The sequence below is a fragment of the Dendrobates tinctorius genome, unplaced genomic scaffold (assembly GCF_039654945.1).
Source record: "Dendrobates tinctorius isolate UK_male_01 unplaced genomic scaffold, ASM3965494v1 ptg000143l, whole genome shotgun sequence".
Lineage (NCBI taxonomy): Eukaryota > Metazoa > Chordata > Amphibia > Anura > Dendrobatidae > Dendrobates > Dendrobates tinctorius.
This window is the reverse complement of record NW_027361810.1, coordinates 13,304,490-13,323,327: the sequence shown is the minus strand read 5'-3', so window position 1 is coordinate 13,323,327 and position 18,838 is coordinate 13,304,490. Positions and strand designations below refer to the sequence as shown.

At 44.4% G+C, this 18,838-nt stretch overlaps 1 protein-coding gene and 1 long non-coding RNA gene across 2 annotated transcripts in view; one reads left to right on the top strand and one right to left on the bottom strand.

Moving 5' to 3' along the window:
• Window positions 1-18,200, bottom strand: part of SLC4A3 (solute carrier family 4 member 3) — a 42,905-nt gene extending 24,705 nt beyond the window's left edge. The window contains exons 1-7 of the mRNA XM_073545516.1: window positions 17,999-18,200; window positions 14,970-15,106; window positions 14,634-14,814; window positions 13,930-14,065; window positions 13,165-13,300; window positions 8,743-8,836; window positions 8,338-8,522 (exon numbers count right to left, since the gene is read on the bottom strand). Of these exons, the coding sequence (XP_073401617.1) occupies window positions 8,338-8,522; window positions 8,743-8,836; window positions 13,165-13,300; window positions 13,930-14,065; window positions 14,634-14,814; window positions 14,970-15,106; window positions 17,999-18,200 (1,071 nt within the window). The remainder of the gene's footprint in view (window positions 1-8,337; window positions 8,523-8,742; window positions 8,837-13,164; window positions 13,301-13,929; window positions 14,066-14,633; window positions 14,815-14,969; window positions 15,107-17,998) is intronic.
• LOC141049263 (uncharacterized) lies at window positions 1,090-8,017 on the top strand. Its single transcript, XR_012220305.1, has 4 exons — window positions 1,090-3,222; window positions 5,565-5,618; window positions 7,102-7,180; window positions 7,366-8,017. It is a non-coding gene; the product is annotated as an uncharacterized lncRNA (long non-coding RNA).
• Window positions 18,201-18,838: the final 638 nt, after the last annotated feature.

Sequence of the window (18,838 nt, the reverse complement as noted above, 5' to 3'; positions counted from 1 at the left end):
TCCAAGGTAGTGGACTCTCGAGTAGTGCGCCGTACTCTTCAGTATTTGGTACACTGGCGGGGGTATGGTCCGGAGGAGAGGTCTTGGGTACCAGCCTCGGACATACATGCAGATCGGCTGGTCAGTTCTTTTCACCGTCGTCATCCGGACAAGCCGGGTCCTATGAGTCTTGAGGGCCCTGGGGTCCCTCGTAGAAGACAGGGTACTGTCATGTCGGACGCTATTCACACCACAGCGTCCGGCAGGCAGAGGTAGTTCCACCTCCGTCCACTATAGCCTCAGTGGCGCCGGCTTGAGTTTCTCAGGCTATCGGGGGTTAATCTAGCTGAAGATCAGGTTGGATGGTTAGTCACGCCCACAGTCTTTAAATAGTCATGCTGGCCTATGGGCGTCGCCGATTATAGCTTGTGTTTCATACCAAGTGGTTCCGGTCTGGAGTGGAGGTGTTGGAGAGAGAGAGATTCATATCTGGTGTCGTATGATCCATTGTTACCTTCTCGCCTTCCCATATTTGTGTTTTGTTGTGCCCTGTTCACATTACTGTATAGTCCTGTGTGTATGCGGCGCGGTGCAGTTTAAGTTCTCCCGGTCTGTCTTTATTGTTTGGGGCTTCGGTGGTTTGTCTCCTCACTGGGTGGAGGGTGGAGGGTTAAGCTTAGGGCTGAGCAGGAGATAAGGAAAGGGTGGAGGCTCAGGCATTTTCACCTTCAGCAAAAACCCTGGGTTGAGGGTCAGACAGGGTTGCCCCTAGTTAAAGGGACATCACAGGGGCCCCAGGTATTTCTGCCTTAGTTGACCTAAGCCCCGCGTGACATTACCTGTCTGCAGCCACCACTAGGGGGAGCTCCCTGTATACAGAGATACATGATAAGAACCTGTCTGCAGCCACCACTAGGGGGAGCTCCCTGTATACAGAGATACATGATAAGATTCTGTCTACAGTCACCACTAGGGGGAGATCCCTGTATACAGATATACATGATAAGATTCTGTCTGCAGCCACTACTAGGGGGAGCCCCCTGTATACAGAGATACATGATAAGATCCTGTCTGCAGTCACCACTAGGGGGAGCTCACTGTATACAGAGATACATGATAAGATTCTGTCTACAGTCACCACTAGGGGGAGCTCCCTGTATTCAGATATACATGATAAGATTCTGTCTGCAGCCACCACTAGGGGGAGCCCCCTGTATATAGAGATACATAAGATCATGTCTGCTGTCACCACTAGGGGGAGCTCACTGTATACAGAGATACAGGATAAAAACCTGTCTGCAGCCACCACTATGGGGAGCTCATTGCATTCTAGTAATATATTAAAGGAAATCTCCTTTTTCTAAATAGCTTTCTCCTCTTCCCATTCACTGATAGCAAGCAGAGCTAGATGAATTACACCCCAGAGTACTGAAGGAGATAGCAGAAGAAATTTTTGAACCCCTCTCCATAATCTTTGAAAATTCTTGGCGAACAGGAGAAGTGCCAGAAGACTGGAGAAGAGCAAATGTTGTTCCTATCTTCAAAAAGGGGAAGAAGGTGGACCCAGGCAACTATAGGCCGGTGAGTCTGACTTCTATACCAGGAAAGATCTTTGAACAAATTATTAAACAACATGTATGTCAGTATCGGGATAAGAATGAAGTGATTAAACAGAGTCAGCATGGGTTTGTAACTAATAAGTCATGTCAGACAAACTTAATTTCCTTCTATGACGGAATCACTGATTGGGTGGATCAAGGAAATGCTGTAGATATAGTATATCTTGACTTCAGCCAAGCATTTGACAAAGTATCTCATACAATCCTTATTGAAAAAATTACTAAGTATGGAATGGACAAGGCAACTGTTAGGTGGATTCATAACTGGCTTAGTGATCGGACCCAAAGAGTGGTCGTAAATAGCTGCACATCCAGTTGGAAGAATGTCTCAAGTGGGGAACCACAGGGCTCTGTCCTGGGCCCTGTATTGTTCAACATCTTTATCAACGATTTAGATGAAGGAATTGAGGGTAAACTGATTAAATTTGCTGATGACACAAAGCTAGGAGGGATAGCTAATACTAGAGAAGAGAGAAAGGATTCAAAAAGATATAAATAAACTGGAGAAGTGGGCAGCAACTAACAGAATGGTTTTTAACAGGGAGAAATGCAAAGTACTACATCTGGGCAATAAAAATGAAAAAAGCATATACAGAATGGGAGGAATAGGGCTAAGCAACAGCACATGTGAAAAAGACTTGGGTATACTAATAGATCACAGACTGAATATGAGTCAACAGTGTGATGCAGCAGCAAAAAAGACAAATGCAATTCTAGGATGTATTAACAGAAGCATACAGTCTAGATCACGTGAAGTCATTATTTCCCTCTACTCCTCTTTGGTCAGACCTCATCTGGAATATTGTGTCCAGTTTGGGGCATCTGTATTACCTAGTATCAGTTTTCTTTGGTTATTAGCACCGACCCAGTATCCATGACGTCTGAAACATTTATGTACGACGATGCACTAGGATCAACAATTTTATCTAAAATCAGATCTGGCTCAGATTTTCTTCACGTTCCCAGTAGGGACATCAAGACGAGAGACTGGGAGAAAGAAAAGAAAAGACTCATAGCTTATGATCTACACTGCGCCACGTTGGGCGAATACCATCGACAAGGGAAGATACCCCGCGGGCTTCGTAGCCACTTGAGACCTACTCTTTTCTCTGACAACGCTAAGTACTGTGCCACTTTTCAGAGAATTCTGAATAAATGCTCATTCGATATAATTCTATTAACAATCGAATACCTTCAAGAAGCCATAACTGATACCGAAGCAAAAATCTCTACTATAGAGACCCAATTAACTTCAACTTTGAGTAATACTGAGTTTAGTACTCTCAAAAATAAAGTTGATACTGTTTTATTAACACATCGAAAAACTCTAGAAGAACGGAAGAGGTCTAAATTTCAACGTGACACAGAAGACTACCTGAATAACAGAGTGTACAGATGGTAAGGTCCAGCACCAAGACACTACCGTTCCAGACTCCGCCGCCACCAAGGGGGATACACAGCCTCCGGGGGATCCTCTCCAGTTGGCGGTTCTTCACCAGGATCCGGGAGCGACACTGGCAGCACCTCTCTTTCCAGAGTTCCTTTTTTAGGTCAAAACGCACGCCAACAAGGCGGTCGAGGAGGAGGGGAACAAAATCGCCAGATGACTCTTCGGTCGCAACAGGTAGGAGTCCAAACTTAATTGTAAATATCTCTGATTACTCCCTTTCTCCTTTTAGAATTTAAAGTGCTAAACCTAGGACTCTCATTCTGTCCAACACCAAGATGGGATGCTTTCCAATTAGAGAAAGACCTACAACAATTTTACCGCAACATTAGATTAAAGGTACATTTTGACGATTCTTCAACAAGGGTAGCCAACAGCATAGCTCCAGATTCCAATCGGGTCATTAGCCCCTCGATTACAATTGACACCTTAGGACTACACAACCCAAGTAGCTTTATGCCTACCAAAACCAATCATGCAGTTGAGACTTTTATAGACCTTCTTGACAGGGATATTAAACAGACCATCCATGACCAACGATTGGGCCTACTTCCCGTCCGCCATAATTTATCACCTGTTGAAAAACAAGCTATCTCATCCTTGAGGGACAATCCAAACATCATTATAAAACCGGCAGACAAAGGAGGAGCAATCGTTGTCATGAACAAGAATCAATACGTGACCGAAATTCAGAGACAACTCTCGGATACCAACACATACAGGAAAGTTCATACTGACCCGACATTCCAAATACGTAGGAAAATAGACCAAATTCTTGACAAACATATGCAGCTTAAGACCATAGATGCAAAGACTAGAACATTTCTGACAAACCAACATCCCATAACCCCGGTACTCTACACCCTCCCCAAAATCCACAAAAACCTACACAACCCTCCTGGACGTCCAATAGTAGCTTCCACGGACTCCATCCTCAATCCTTTATCCATTTTTCTAGAGAAAATATTAACTCCATTTACTCACACCACTAAATCTTTTATTTTGGACACAGGCGATTTCCTGAATAAGATTCGTTCCATTAATTCCGTTTCACCCAGCAGCATTCTCTGCACCTTTGATGTCAACAGTCTATACACATCAATAACACATGATAAAGGTATAGAGGCAGTCAGACTAACTCTCATGGAAGCTAATACTGCACCGGACACACAGGCTTTGTGTTTGGACCTTCTAAATATAGTCTTACGGGAAAACTTCTTCCGATTCCAGGATGATTTTTTCATCCAGACATGCGGCACCGCGATGGGCTCTAATGTAGCCCCCGCGTACGCAAATCTTTACATGGATAAGTTTGAACGAGACTACATTTACGCCAATCCACTTTTCCAGGAATTTGCCACAGTGTGGCTTCGCTACATTGATGATATTTTTTGCATATGGGGTGGGGACTCAACTAGCCTTTCTAAATTCTATGATACCATCAACAATGCCAGGCATGAGCTGAAATTTACAATGTCCCACAACCTGGAATCAATCAGTTTTTTTGATACTAGGGTCAAAAAAGATGCACAAGGAACACTGTCATCCGATCTTTACACTAAACCCACCGATTGCAATAATCTCCTTCTGTATGACAGTTGTCATCCAAGGTCCACCCGTAATAGTCTCCCACGATCACAGTTTAAAAGGATTACCAGGATTGTATCAGATCCTTCGACTAGAGACCTCAGATTACAAGAAATGTCTGATAGATTTGAATCTAGGCATTATCCATCTACACTTCTGGCTTCTGAGATGACTAAAGCACGGATTGACCCCGACACCACCAGAACCACAACAATCAAACCACCCAGACTCCCATTCGTCCATGGTCACCACCCGTCCATGCAAAGAATACATAATCTCATCCACAAACATTGGCCTCTATTGACCAGATCCTATTCTAGGATTAACCTCTTTAAATCCCCACTATTGATGTGCCTGAGGAGACCTCAAAATCTTAAGGACAAGCTTGTCCGGGCTGACCTGGGTACCTCCAGTCACATCAATACACATACTCTAACAGGACAAAAGAGAACTGGTACATTCCCTTGCCTAAACTGCATGAGCTGTTCCAATATCATCAAAGGCAGTGAGATAGTCCACCCACGTTCTGGCAAATCCTATCCAATTAGGGATTACTTCACTTGTGAAACTAACTTCGTCGTTTACATCATCAAATGTCCATGTGGTTTATTGTATGTGGGTGAAACCACCCAGGCAATCAGGGACAGAATATCCAGTCACAAGTCTACGATTAGATGCGGGAAAACATGGCTCCCACTTCCTGCCCATTTCAAGGAAGCCCGACACAACGTATCTCAACTACGGTTCCAAATTATTGAAAAAGTCCCTAGACCCAAAAGAGGTGGGAACCATGTTCGCCTTTTAAAGCAACGGGAGACATTCTGGATCTACACACTAGACACCTTACATCCGAGGGGTCTCAATCGAGAAATCGATTGGCTAATCTAATAATTTTTATAAAAATTCCTTTTTTTCTCTTCCTCTTTCCCTAGACCCATTGATTGGTTGCCTTCTTGAGTCTCCCCTTTTTACATCTAACCCAAGCGGTAAGATAATGAAACATAATGTGTTTTCGTTTTTTGTTTTTGTTTTTTGTTTTTTGTTTTTTCTTTTTCTTTTTTGTTTTTGTTTGTTTTTTCTTTTTCTTGTTTGCAAAAAAGTTTTCCACAACCCCCCCCTCCCCCCTTTTTTTTCCCTTCCTCTGTTTGAAGGCATTTTGCCGTACAATTTATTTTCACCTTTTCTTTACAAATTTGGTCTTTTTATTTACTTTTCAAAAAAATTTTTTTTCCCCCTTATATTTTGTTCCTTGCAGGCTTCTTTTTCCCCCCCTTTTTTTTCCTTTTTTTCTTCTTTTCTTTTTTTCTTTTTTTTCCCCCCTTGTTCCTTTTTCTTTTTCTTTTTTCTTTTTTCTTTTTTACTTTTTATTTTTTACTTTTTATTTTTTATTTTTTGTTTATTTTTATTTTTATTTTTTATTTTCTACTATTCTCATTTTATATCTTTATTTTTCCCTTTATTATTTTTCCTTCTTTATTTTTCCTTTTTTCTAATCTTCATAATTCATTTGATTTGAGTTCATAACCTTCTCCATTCTCTCCCCTAGGTCTGACATCACTCTTTTCATTTCTTTTATTTTTTATGTTTGTTTAAGTTTGGACTCCTACGCAATTCAAATGCTGTATATTTACATGTATGATTTGCAATAATACTGTTCGTTTATATTTGTTTCCATATGTTAATTGCCCAGTCTCTTTATATATAGCACGCTGCACCTCCCCCCCTGATGCGTGTGTCCCACTCAGAGCTACAGCAGTCTCTGCATGGCCTCATTAGGTTTTCTTTGATTGCGCTCTACTGCGCATGTGTGAACAGCCAGCGCCATCTTTTTGGTGGGGATCACTGTGAGACACTACGGCCGTGCTCCAATGCACACGCCCCGGCGTCTGATGTCACTTCCGGTCACATGACCGGACCAGACAGTATAAAAAGCACAGCCTGTGATCCAGCGCTCACTCACTGCTCTGGCACCATTGTGCAGACTTCACACTCCACTGAGCCACCAATAATAGTAAGTACTGTCCCATTGGGACCACTGCTGTACCACCAACCTTACCATGGTCCCTACCCAGGACCACCGCTGCATCACCAACTTTTGTATGGTCCCAATCCAGGACCACCGATCCTGCCACATCTCTAATGTCCCCCCTTTTTCTTTGTTTAGCAGTGGCATATTTACCAGTCCACCACCTCTTCAAGGAACAGGATTTAGCGGCAACTTTGGTATATTTCTTTGTTTTCCCTAAATAGAATACAGCTTTTGTCTGGACAGCTAGATACCTGGGCATATTTTTACAGTCCCTCACTGTCTTTTTTTGTATACAACTAGCTACGCCACTTATGCTGGTTAATCTGTTTTATCCATCTGTCCTCCAGACACCCAGTTCAGTACTTGATTTTTTACTCTTTATTTTTTTTTCTTTTTTTCTTTGTCACCCTAACGATATGTTCATCTATCCCTACTTACAGAATATGCTATCAACTCATTTATGCCTAGCAGTGACACTATCGATTTGGTGAAAACAGACCCTACATTCAATTGAAAAGGGTATGACCACGCTCCTTCATGTTTCTTATCTACCGCGTTATCTCTCAGTTAGACGTGTTTGATGTCTCCACATCTTTCTAAATAATTCTAGTGCTTATATTCCATGCTCTCTGGATACTATGTGTATATATTTTGTATAAAGTTTACAATTTTTTTGATATTTTTATGTATGTATTTGATTACAGCGACTTTGTGATAAAGGCCGATGTGGCCGAAACGTCGTTTGATGTCGCTTCCTCACTGTCAAGCAATAAATTTACTTCACATTAAGTACAATCAGCGTGTGCAGTGACTATACATTGTTTATACACATTTTAAAAAAGACATCAACAAACTGGAGCAAGTTCAGAAAAGAGCGACCAGAATGGTGACCGGTCTGCAAACCCTGTCTTATGAGGAAAGGTTGCAGGATTTGGGAATGTTGAGTTTGCAAAAGAGAAGACTGAGAGGAGACTTAATAGCTGTCTACAAATATCTCAAGGGCTGTCACATTAATAATAATACTTTATTTTTATATAGCGCTAACATATTGCGCAGCGCTTTACAGTTTGCACATATTTTCATCACTGTCCCTGATGGGGCTCACAATCTAAATTCCCTATCAGTATGTTTTTTTTGGAGTGTGGGAGGAAACCGGAGTGCCCGGAGGAAACCCACGCAAACACGGGGAGAACATACAAACTCCTTGCAGATGTTGTCGTTGGTGGGACTCGAACCCAGGACTCCAGCGCTAACCACTGAGCCACCGTGCTGCCCGATCCTTCTACAACACCGATCCTTCTACAACACATTGTAGAAGGATCAACTTTATTCTCATTTGCACAAGGAAAGACTAGAAGCAATGGGATGAAACTGAATGGGAGGAGACACAGATTAGATATTAGAAAAAACTTTTTGACAGTTAGAGTGATCAATGAGTGGAACAGGCTGCCACGAGAAGTGGTGAGTTCTCCTTCAATGGAAGTCTTCAAACAGAGGCTGGACAGACATCTGACTGGGATGATTTAGTGAATCCTGCTTTGAGCAGGGGGTTGGACCAGATGGCCCAGGAGGTCCCTTCCAACTCTACGATTCTATGATTCTAATTGAAACTTTACTGGGATACCTCCTATAGTAGTGACTAGTCTGCTCCCATTGTGAGAAGAGGGTGTACTTACTTTGTCTGACATGAGAGTGGAGATGGAGCGGCCGATCTCGTGGTAATCCATATTAGACTGAGAGGGACCAAGCAAAACAAACAGGAACCGCACAGGAACCGGCACCTCCAGGACGGACTCCAGCAGGACCGCCTCTTTGAGACGCACAAACGCCATGGCGGGATTGACTAGGAACTCCACGCAACCTGCGAATAATACCAGCACATGTGGTCAGTGCTACACTGGGGGGACAATTCTTGGGAGGTCCATTATTTTGCGCATTAAGAGCCACGCCCATTCTTTGCCAAGCCATTTTCCTTCATTACAAAACCACACCCACTTGTCAAATGAGGCGCAAAAACTGTAATACATTTAATAAATGTGAGGCGAGGTGTACACAGGTGAATACAGACGACATTTACTGACCCACGAGGACGACGGTGGCCTCTGCATTTTCTGGAATCTTCTCCATGAGCTTCCGGTGCTTTAGCCGATGACCATCAGGCCCATTCAGGGATTTCTACATCACAGAATTAGAGGAGATGACACAGTAATGGCAGCAAGTGTTACTGGGGGCGACAGGAAATGGAACAGTTATTACAGTGAAATCGTAGTTGTATCTCTGCTGTGCGTAGTATCCCTCTACCTGTGCGGTGACTCAGTATACCAGCAGTGCAACAGGATTATGTGTTTTATTACTTACTGTATTTACAGTATGTGCTATGATATCACTGTGTGCATTACTTATCCACGGTAATATTGCTGATTATTATCCCTGTACTGTGACATCACTGTACATATTATTCCTGCACTGTGACACTGCTGTGTGTATTATCAAGGTACTGTGACATCACTGTATGCAATCTACTGTGAATCATGGTATGCAATTGTGGCGCCCCTGAGGCTCAGTCACCACAGAGGTACTGCACCTTCTCCTAAGGTGTAGTTTCCCACCATCCAGGTAAGTTGGGGGCTCCTGACCACGCTCCAACACTCGCACCCCACACAATAGAGTAGTTCAGCAAAACCACATTGCAGCTCCTTGCTTAGAGAGAAGCAGAGCACCTTTGGTGGTTCCCTGCTTGGAACACTAGACGTGCTGGGAGGTGGGTGGAGTTTAGGAGACATATAAAAGAGCGGGACAGTTCCAGGATAGAGGTCAGTTGAGTTCAGTTCAGTCTGAGGAAGGACAGTCAGAGAGCCACTCGGAGAGGAGTGGGAATCCCTGGAAGAGGGATGGAGGAAGGAGTGCTGCAGCTGCCACAGTGATCTGAGCCAGCTGGCACGGGAAAAGAAAGAAGGAGAAGGACATTGAACCGAAGCCGGAGCTTCCATAGAAGGGAAAGACAAGTACGGAACGTAGGAGTAAAAGGGAACACATAGGACGTGGGTTAGAGGAAGAACCCTGCCTAGAAGTTCTAAGCGCAAGGCCGGGGCCCGGTCCCCGAGGTTGTATGGACACTTATGGTTCTGCAGCAGACACCGGTGGAGTAGTGAGCTGTAAATGCACTACTCCCATCTAAGACTTGAGGGCACAACAGCAACACGGATAGAGAGCCGGGACTCAGGAGAAGGGAGTCCCCGAAGCAGGCTACAGCTGTCTGCCGTACAAGTAGAGTTCTTGGGAACATCTGTCAGGAGGAACTCCAGTGTAACTCAGTACTAGGAGATCTTCACACTTAAAGGCGCTATAGAGGAGACGTTCAGAAAGGCACATAAGTTGGTGGAGCGTGGAAGGGAGCATTCCATCTTGCCTGGAGGTTGACTGAGTCCCTGACCTGGAGGACATGGCACAGAAGCGGGCACTACAGACTGTGAGTAAAGCTTTGGAACTACATGCCCTGGTGTCCTCCATTCCTTCCTGCGTCCGTCCGCCTGGCACTGCTGCATCGCCTGCGCTGGACACTACACCATCTAAGTGTCTCCACATCTACACTGACCTGGGACAACAGCCCTGCCTGTGGAGGGTTATAACACCATTGCTGCACCACACCATCTGTCCCAGAGGATCTGTCTGCAGTGTCGGCTTAACACCTCCCTTGCCGAACACCATATGTGGCGTCATAAACTATTCATCTAACTACATCCACATCTTCCTATTACTTGGGCGCCCAGGGCCACAGTCCGGGTCACCGCCGCTGTGACACATCCCACTGATACTGGCCCGGTACCGAGTACCCCATGGCCCTGGGAGGGCGACCCACAATCTCTCTGTACCGTGACATCACTGTATGTAGTCTCTCTGAACTGTGACATCACTGTATTCAACCTCTCTGTACTGTGACATCATGGTATGCAATCTCTCTACTGTGACATCATGGTATGCAATCTCTCTGTACCGTGACATCACTGAATGTAGTCTCTCTGTACTGTGACATCACGGTATGCAATCTCTCTGTACTGTGACATCACAGTATGCAATCTCTCTGTACTGTGACATCTCTGTATACATTTGTGCATGACATCCCTAGTGTCCCACCTCATCCCTAACTTTGCCACAGTCTTCATCCCTTCTCTAACACACCTCTTCAACCTTTCACTTACAAATGGTGTCTTTCCCTCATCCTTCAAACATGCCTCAATCACACCCATCCTCTGTGTCTAACCATCGCCCGATATCTCTTCTCCCTAAGACCTGTTTCACACATCCGTTTTTCTGCTCAGTCTAAATCGGCCAAAATGGTGGAAAATGGATCCGTAGGCGGATTGAAAAAAACGGGTGGCACCGGACCGTTGTTTTGACGGACCCGTGTAAGGTAGAATTTTAAAGGAACCGTGTCTGGAATAAGGAGAAAGAGAGAGTTTTTTTCAGCCGCCAGAACCGGGTTTAGGGTTAAATTTCTGCCAAAGGTAATTCTTCCGGGCATGCGCTGTGAAAAATACGGATCCGGCCAGGCAAAAAAAAGTTTCATGATCCGTCCAGTCATGTCAGCGGACGCCAAAATTTTGGTGGATCCGTAAAAAAACGGATCCAATGGATGACCATCCGTCAAGCGGATTTTGACTGATGGAGACAAACGGATGTGTGAAAGAGGCCTTCCGCTTCAAAACTACTGGAACAGCATGTATATCTTGAACTGTCCTCCCACCTCTCCTCCTGTTCCCTCTTTCACCGGTTACAGTCTGGCTTCCGACCCCATCACTCAACTGAAACTGCCCTAACTAAAGTCACTAACGACCTACTAACCGCCAAGAGCGAGCGACACTACTCTGTCCTCCTCCTGGACCTGTCCTCTGGCTTCGACACCGTGGACCATTCCCTCCTGCTACAGATTCTCTCATCTCTTGGCATCACAGACTTGGCCCTAACCTGGATCTCATCAGACCGAACATTTAGTGTCTCCATCTCCCACACCACCTCCTCACCTCGCCCCCTGTCTGTCGGTGTTCCTCAAGGCTCTGTCCTAGGACCCCTAGTCTTCTCCATCTACACCTTCGGCCTGGGACAGCTCATAGAATCCCACGGCTTTGCAGTATCATCTCTATGCCGATGACACGCAGATCTACCTATCTGGACCTGACTTCACCTCCTTACTGACCAAAGTCCCACAATGTCTGTCTGCTATCTCAGCCTTCTTCTCTGCTCGCTTTCTTAAACTGAACATGGACAAAACAGAATTCATCATCTTTCCCCCATCTCACGCTACCCCTCCACCAGACCTATCCATCAATGTCAATGACTGCTCTCTATCCCCCGTCCCGCACGCTCGGTGCCTTGGGGTGATCCTCGACTCTGCCCTGTCTTTCAAACCACATATCCAAGCCCTTGCCTCCTCCTACTGCCTCAAACTCAAAAATATTTCCTGGATCCGCGCATTCCTCAACCATGAAACCACAAAAACACTAGTGCACGCCCTTATCTTCCGCCTTGACTACTGCAACCTCCTACTCTCTGGCCTCCCCTCTAGCAAACTGGCACCCCTCCAGTCTATCCTACACTCTGCTGCCCGACTAATCCACCTGTCTCCCCGCTATTCCCCAGCCTCCCCCCTATGCCAGACCCTTCACTGGCTTCCTATTGCCCCGAGGCTCCAGTTCAAAACCCTAACCATGACATACAAAGCCATCCACAACCTGTCTCCTCCATACATCTGTGACATGGTCTCCTGGTACCTACCTGCATGCAACTTTCGATCCTCTCAAGATCTCTTTCTCTACTCCCCTCTCATCTCTTCTTCCCACAACCGCATACAAGACTTCTCCCGTGCTTCCTCCATACTCTGTAACTCTCTGCCGCAACACATCAGACTCTCACCATCAACGGAAACCTTCAAGAACCTGAAGACCCACCTGTTCCGACAAGCCTACAGCCTGCAATGATCCTCGGTCTACTGAACCACCGCACAACCAGCTCTACTCTCTCTTAGTGTATCCTCACCCATCCCTGTAGACTGTGAGCCCTCGCGGGCAGGGTCCCCTCTCCTTCCGTACTTGTGTGTCCCTTGTCTTACATATGTTTATTGTTCTTGTCTATTTTTCCCCTTTTCACATGTAAAGCGCCATGGAATAAATGGCGCTATATAAATGTATAATAATAATACTACTGTGCCTTCACTGTGTATATACTATGTACTGTACTGTGATATCACTATAGTATCCACCCCTATTCAAATTAATAAGGGTAGTTCTGCAGTACCCGCTGCGACCACCATGCAGTTGGTGGAGCTGTGCTGTGTTTCTCTGCAACTGATCACATCTAGCCGCTGCCAGCACGGGCAACAGCTGATCGGTGGGTGTACCCACAGTTGCACCCCACCAACCTGGTATTGATGACCAATCCTAAGGACAGGCCATCATACTAAAGCACCAGCCAACCCCTTTAAGACAGAACCTACTGTATAAGCTCACCTGCTTGCTGTCTTGGTCATTATGGGAATTGCTGGTTGTGGTTTCTTTGGGTGGGCTGTTGGGGGTGACGTGGTTGCTTGCACCAGGAGTGGAGGTATTACGAGTGTGGTGAGAATCCCTTCCATCATTAGGGTGGCTACAAAAGAAATGGTGGCATCGTTAATGAGACCTGGTGATCTTCCGTGACTCGTCATTTCTAGGTATTTCCCGTAAGGTGACAATTTTTAGAACCCGGCGCCGATCTGTTCCACTGTTCCTCTTAAAAATGTATGAATAAATCAACAACTGGGTGTTACCGGACAGGGAGGTGGTGTCCTCTCACATCCTCTCTAATCACTTCTGACTGAGATAAACACGCCCCCAATTGGTAACGCCCAGTTGTCAAATTGAACATAAATTTCTTGGAGGAATAACAAAGTGACAGCACAAGGCAATGAGCTATAAAAATGTGATTCGGATTTCTTATTTCATTTGGAATTTAAGTATTTTCTAAAACATACATGTCCGGAGAGGTGACCGGTCGCCTCTAAAGGGGCTTTACCATAACAAATATTGATACAATCTCCAGTAAAGCACTCGGCAGAGACGTTCTCACTCATGGAAGCTCATTGCTTTAAAGTCCATTTGATATATGAAAACAACAAAATTAGAGGCCACAGACTTCTATACACAAATTAGAACCATGGGTAGTATATACTGTAGATATATCTACGACTTTCCACAAGGATAAGTCTACAGTCACTTCAGGTCCACTTCACCGATTACCTGTGCTTCAACATAAGAGACTGCAAAACGTTAGCTCGATCGACGGCTCTTATCTGGTCAGAAACAACCATGGTCTCTACAATCATCTGGGCGATTCCGGGCAAAGTGGTCTGGTCCAAATCCAAGAGTACAGCTCCTGAAAAACGAATACAGTCATGAAACAGAGGACGAGAGTTGAACATCCTGCAATCATTACACTGTACTCAATGAGATTTACTGCCATGTAACATTCAATGTGTTCCCCGACTGCACAGCATCATTCTGCAGCTGTAAAGGCCACCAGGACCACTGATACCTCCATACCAGATTGTCAGCCATCAATTGTGCCAGCCACAGACACCTCATTACGATTACCCTATAACCGTGTGCTAGCTGCAGATGCTGCCATAACGAAGCCCCATCCCTCCAGTGTTGCCCCCATTATAATTTGCCAAACACAGATGTCCCTATACGACTGGTAGCCATAGGTGCTCATAGATGGCTACAGAAACCCTGCCCTAAAAATGTGAAAGCTGCAGAAGTTACATGAGACCTACGCTGGGACAAGTCCAGGTGGACATCCTGATGTCATATCCAACATACTGCAATACCAGCAGGGTCATGCTTCCGATATTAAGGGGGCAACATCAAATAAGCACTGAGTTCCTCCTGCAAATTCTGGGACTTTACTGAGAAATAGTGAACAAATCGATGCCCAAACCCACCATGAGTGATGGTCTTCCTGAGCTCCAGCAGGCTACGGAAGGACAGTGAAGCCACATGAGGTTTTCCCCATCGTGATGTGTCCTGCTCCACATCCTCCTCAAATTTTATCCATCGAGCGGTCTCCTTCCATTGCATTTCATGGGCTCCTTCACACACAAGCTCGTTCAGCTCCACAAAGACCTAGAGATATCAAACAGCAGGTCAATACAAATGGTCCAAGTGGCATCTAGGGCCATTGGCAAGTGTCAAAGAGGTTCACCACCATAACACAAACAGAAAAGTGGTGGCACTGTCAAGGACTGCTACTCTCCAAGCATCTCGTTTTTTGGTCATACCTCGTGAGGCCCCTTCTTCTCTGGCTTTTTCTTGGCACAGTTTATCTGTGGTGGGAAGACAGTGGCTTCCTTCCGGCTTGTGCGATTCTTTGCTACAAGCTGCCTGCGCAGGGATGGAGGATCCTCCAGATTCAGAACTAGACATGAGACAACCAAGTGTTAGCTAATGGTTATATGGAGGGGATTTGAACCCAGGACCCCAGCGCTGGAAAGCTGCAGTGCTAACCACTGAGCCACTGTGCTATAATTGGGTCATAGGCAATACCTACGAGGTCATGGTGAGATGCTTTCCAATTTTTGACTCATTCTGTAGCAAGATACTCAGGTGTTTGCACTCTATCTGCACAGGGCACACCGCTCTGTTGCTCTCAGTCCTTGTTTTCTTCCTAGAGACTGCATTGGTTTATTCACAGTTCTCTGCCAATTGAATCCCATTCATTGAAGCTACCATAAAGCAAACACCTCCTGCTGTGCTGTTCATACACGGAAAATGCATGTCTCCAATATCACTTCCTTAAAAACTGCAACATTCAAAAGTGATCCATGATCCTTTGTTGCAAATTTTGGAGCATCCATCAGCCTAGAGTGGCAAAAATCCCATGAGTTGGCCATATACCCAAGAGAGCTGTCAACCGAAGGATCGTTTATAGGACAGCTATGTCTCCTGATTCCCCCATACACATACACATGTGGTCAAAATTGTTGGTACCCCTCGTTAATGACAGAAAAGCCCACACTGGTCACAGAAATAACTTGAATCTGACAAAATAATAAATCAAAGATTTATTGCTTTTCCGCCATGCTTCCACAGAATTTAAAAAAAATAAATAAAATAAAACTCATGAAATTGGCCTGGACAGAAATGATGGTTCCTTAACTTAATATTTTATTACCCAACCTTTTGAGGCAATCACTGCAATCAAACGATTCATGTAACTGTCAATGAGACTTCTGCGCCTCTCGACAGGTATTTTGGCCACTCCTCAAGAGCAAACTGCTCCAGTTGTCTTGTGTTTGAAGGTTGCCTTTTCCAGATGGCATGTTTTAGCTCTTTCCAAAGATGCGCAATAGGATTTAGGTCAGGGCTCATAGAAGGCCACTTCAGAATAGGACAATGTTTTCCTCTTAGCCATTATTGGGTGTTTTTTACTGTGTATTTTGGGTCATTATCCTCTTGCAAGAGCCATGGCCTGCGACTGAGAACAAGCTTTCTGACACTGGGCAGAACATTTCTCTCTAGAATCCCTTGATAGTCTTGAGATTTCTTTGTACCCTGCATAGATTCTAGACACCCTGTGCCAAATGCAGCAAAGCAGCCCCAGAACATAACAGAGCCTCCTCCATGTTTCACAGTGGGGACAGTGTTCTTTTCTTGATATGCTTCATTTTTCCATCTGTGAACATAGAGCTGATGTTCCTTGCCAAAAAGTTCCATTTTTGTCTCATCTGTCCATAGGACATTCTCCCAGAAGCTTTGTGTCTTGTCAACATGTAGTTTGGCAAATCCCAGTCTGGCTTTTTTATGAGTTTTTTCAACAATGGTGTCCTCCTTGGTCGTCTCCCCTGAAGTCCATTTTGGCTCATACAATGGCGGATGGTGCGATTGGACACTGATGTTCCTTGAGCTTGAAGTTCACCTTTAATCTGTTTAGATGTTTTTCTGGGCTCTTTTGTTACCATTCGTATTATCCGTCTCTTTGATTTGTCATCAATTTTCCTCCTGTGGCCACGTCCAGGGAGGTCGGCTACAGTCCCATGGAGCTTAAATTTCAGAATAATATGCGCACCTGTAGTCACAGGAACATCAAGCTGCTGAGAGATGGTCTTATAACTTTTACCTGTAACATGTTTGTCTATAATTTTCTTTCTAATCTCCTGAGACAACTCTTTCCTTCGCTTCCTCTGGTCCATGGTGAGTGTGATACACACCTTGTCACAACACACAGCACAGTGAGTATTGGAGCCTCTATACAGGCCACTCACTGACTCCAGGATTGTACACACCTGTGATGATAATTAGTGGGCACACCTTGATTCTACATGTCCCTTTTGTCACATTATTTTCAGGGGTGCCATCATTTCTGTCCAGGCCTATTTCATGAGTTTTATTTATTTTTTTTTAATTCTGTGGAAGCATGGCTGAAAAGCAATGTCTGACTTTCATTTGTTCATTTTCATAGATTTTTCATTTATTATTACTTTTGTCAGATTCAAGTTATTTCTGTGACCATTGTGAGTTTTTCTGTCATTAAACAAGGGCTACCAACAATTTTGACCACGTGTGTATGCACTTTTCTTGGCTGCTACCTTACAACTTTTACCATCTTGTCTACCTTGCAAACAATAGTATCGACCATTGAAATTCAGTTGTCCATTCCGTCTTTCCCCTATCATCAAGGGAAAGTCGGGAAGCCTCCATACACGTGAGATGGTCGGCCGGTCTCACCAAAATCACCAGGTTCAGACGACTGCTTACAACCTTCATATATTGTTTTATGGGCTTTTATGCCTCAACCTTTATTAATAAGTCTTTGTCGTAAGGGTTGTGAATTACTGTTCTAAAAAGATACGCAAGTTTTTTTATAAAGGGCTCACCATCAGTCTTTATTTAAAAAAATGAATTAATATGGCTGTAGGGTTGATAAATGTGTGGTTGGCTAAGCATTATTGCTCTTTTTTTGTCCCCACTCATTTCCAAGTTGCCTCGCGACATAACTGGATTAATCTGAGAAAATCTGGTTAAGAAGTATGCAATGTCTGACACTTATTTAGAAAATGTTGGAGAAGATGTATCATTTATCTTCATGGATGGATGTTCATTTGTAGCAAAAATGACTGGTGATAAAATCACTAATTTGTGGTGGGTATAAGACCCCTGGTGGTCCAAACTGAATAGACAACCCCTTTTATATTTATAATGTCAAGCAGAATTGGAAACATTTCCATCTTATATTACAGGGCGCCTGAAATAGTAATGAAAGAGAACACAAATGCCATGAAGACAGCAGAAATAGATCAATGTTACTCACGGACACCGTCTCCTTCTGGATTGGATAGATGGGTTTTGATGGATTCCCAAAGGTCATAATCCTCAAAGTTCAACACAAACTCTTCAAAGTCTTCACGTCCTACCGAGTCCCTCATATTTCTGGAGGAACTTCCTTTCCTAACCAGTTCATTAGAGGCTTCCTCTTTCCCCTCATTTTCATCTCCTTCTTGAATGGTCCTCATCCTACTTCACCTTGACTAATTCCTTGAAGAAATGCTTTTAGTCTTAGTCTTCTTATTGCCTGTAGTCAGATCCCCTACAATTTACTATTTTTGGTAAAGGGTCAGCTACTCAAAGGGAACATGTGAATACCAAGACAGAGGTTGTATGCTTCCCACAATGTCCACATATCATTGGTGGACTTCCTCACCTGACTTGTAGGCAGATGATGGTGCAAGACATAGCTCTTGCGTTCACTAGACTATGGAACCTTAAAAATTGCTTTTGTAATGAAATTACCCAATTCCTTCTCTATTCCTACCTGGTGGAAATGGAATGGTTGCCTGGAGATTAATGAACTTTGGTCAATACATCCTGGTTCTACCCTATTTTTGGTCTACTTGCTTCTTCTGAAGACTATCCCGTTGCATTTCCTCCTATCTCAACCTTCCCTCAATGCTCTTGTGTTGTCTCCAACCGGTCCATCTCCTGTATCTTCTGTGTGTGCTGCTACCCACCAGTTCTATTGAGTTCTCCATGTCCTCGGGACATCTCCATGGATTTCCATGACGCCTAGTGACGACAGTCTCGGACCCACGCTCTTTTTTTAGAATGTAGGGTGACACATGAGATGGTTCCCTTATTTCTGTAGGTCCTTGGG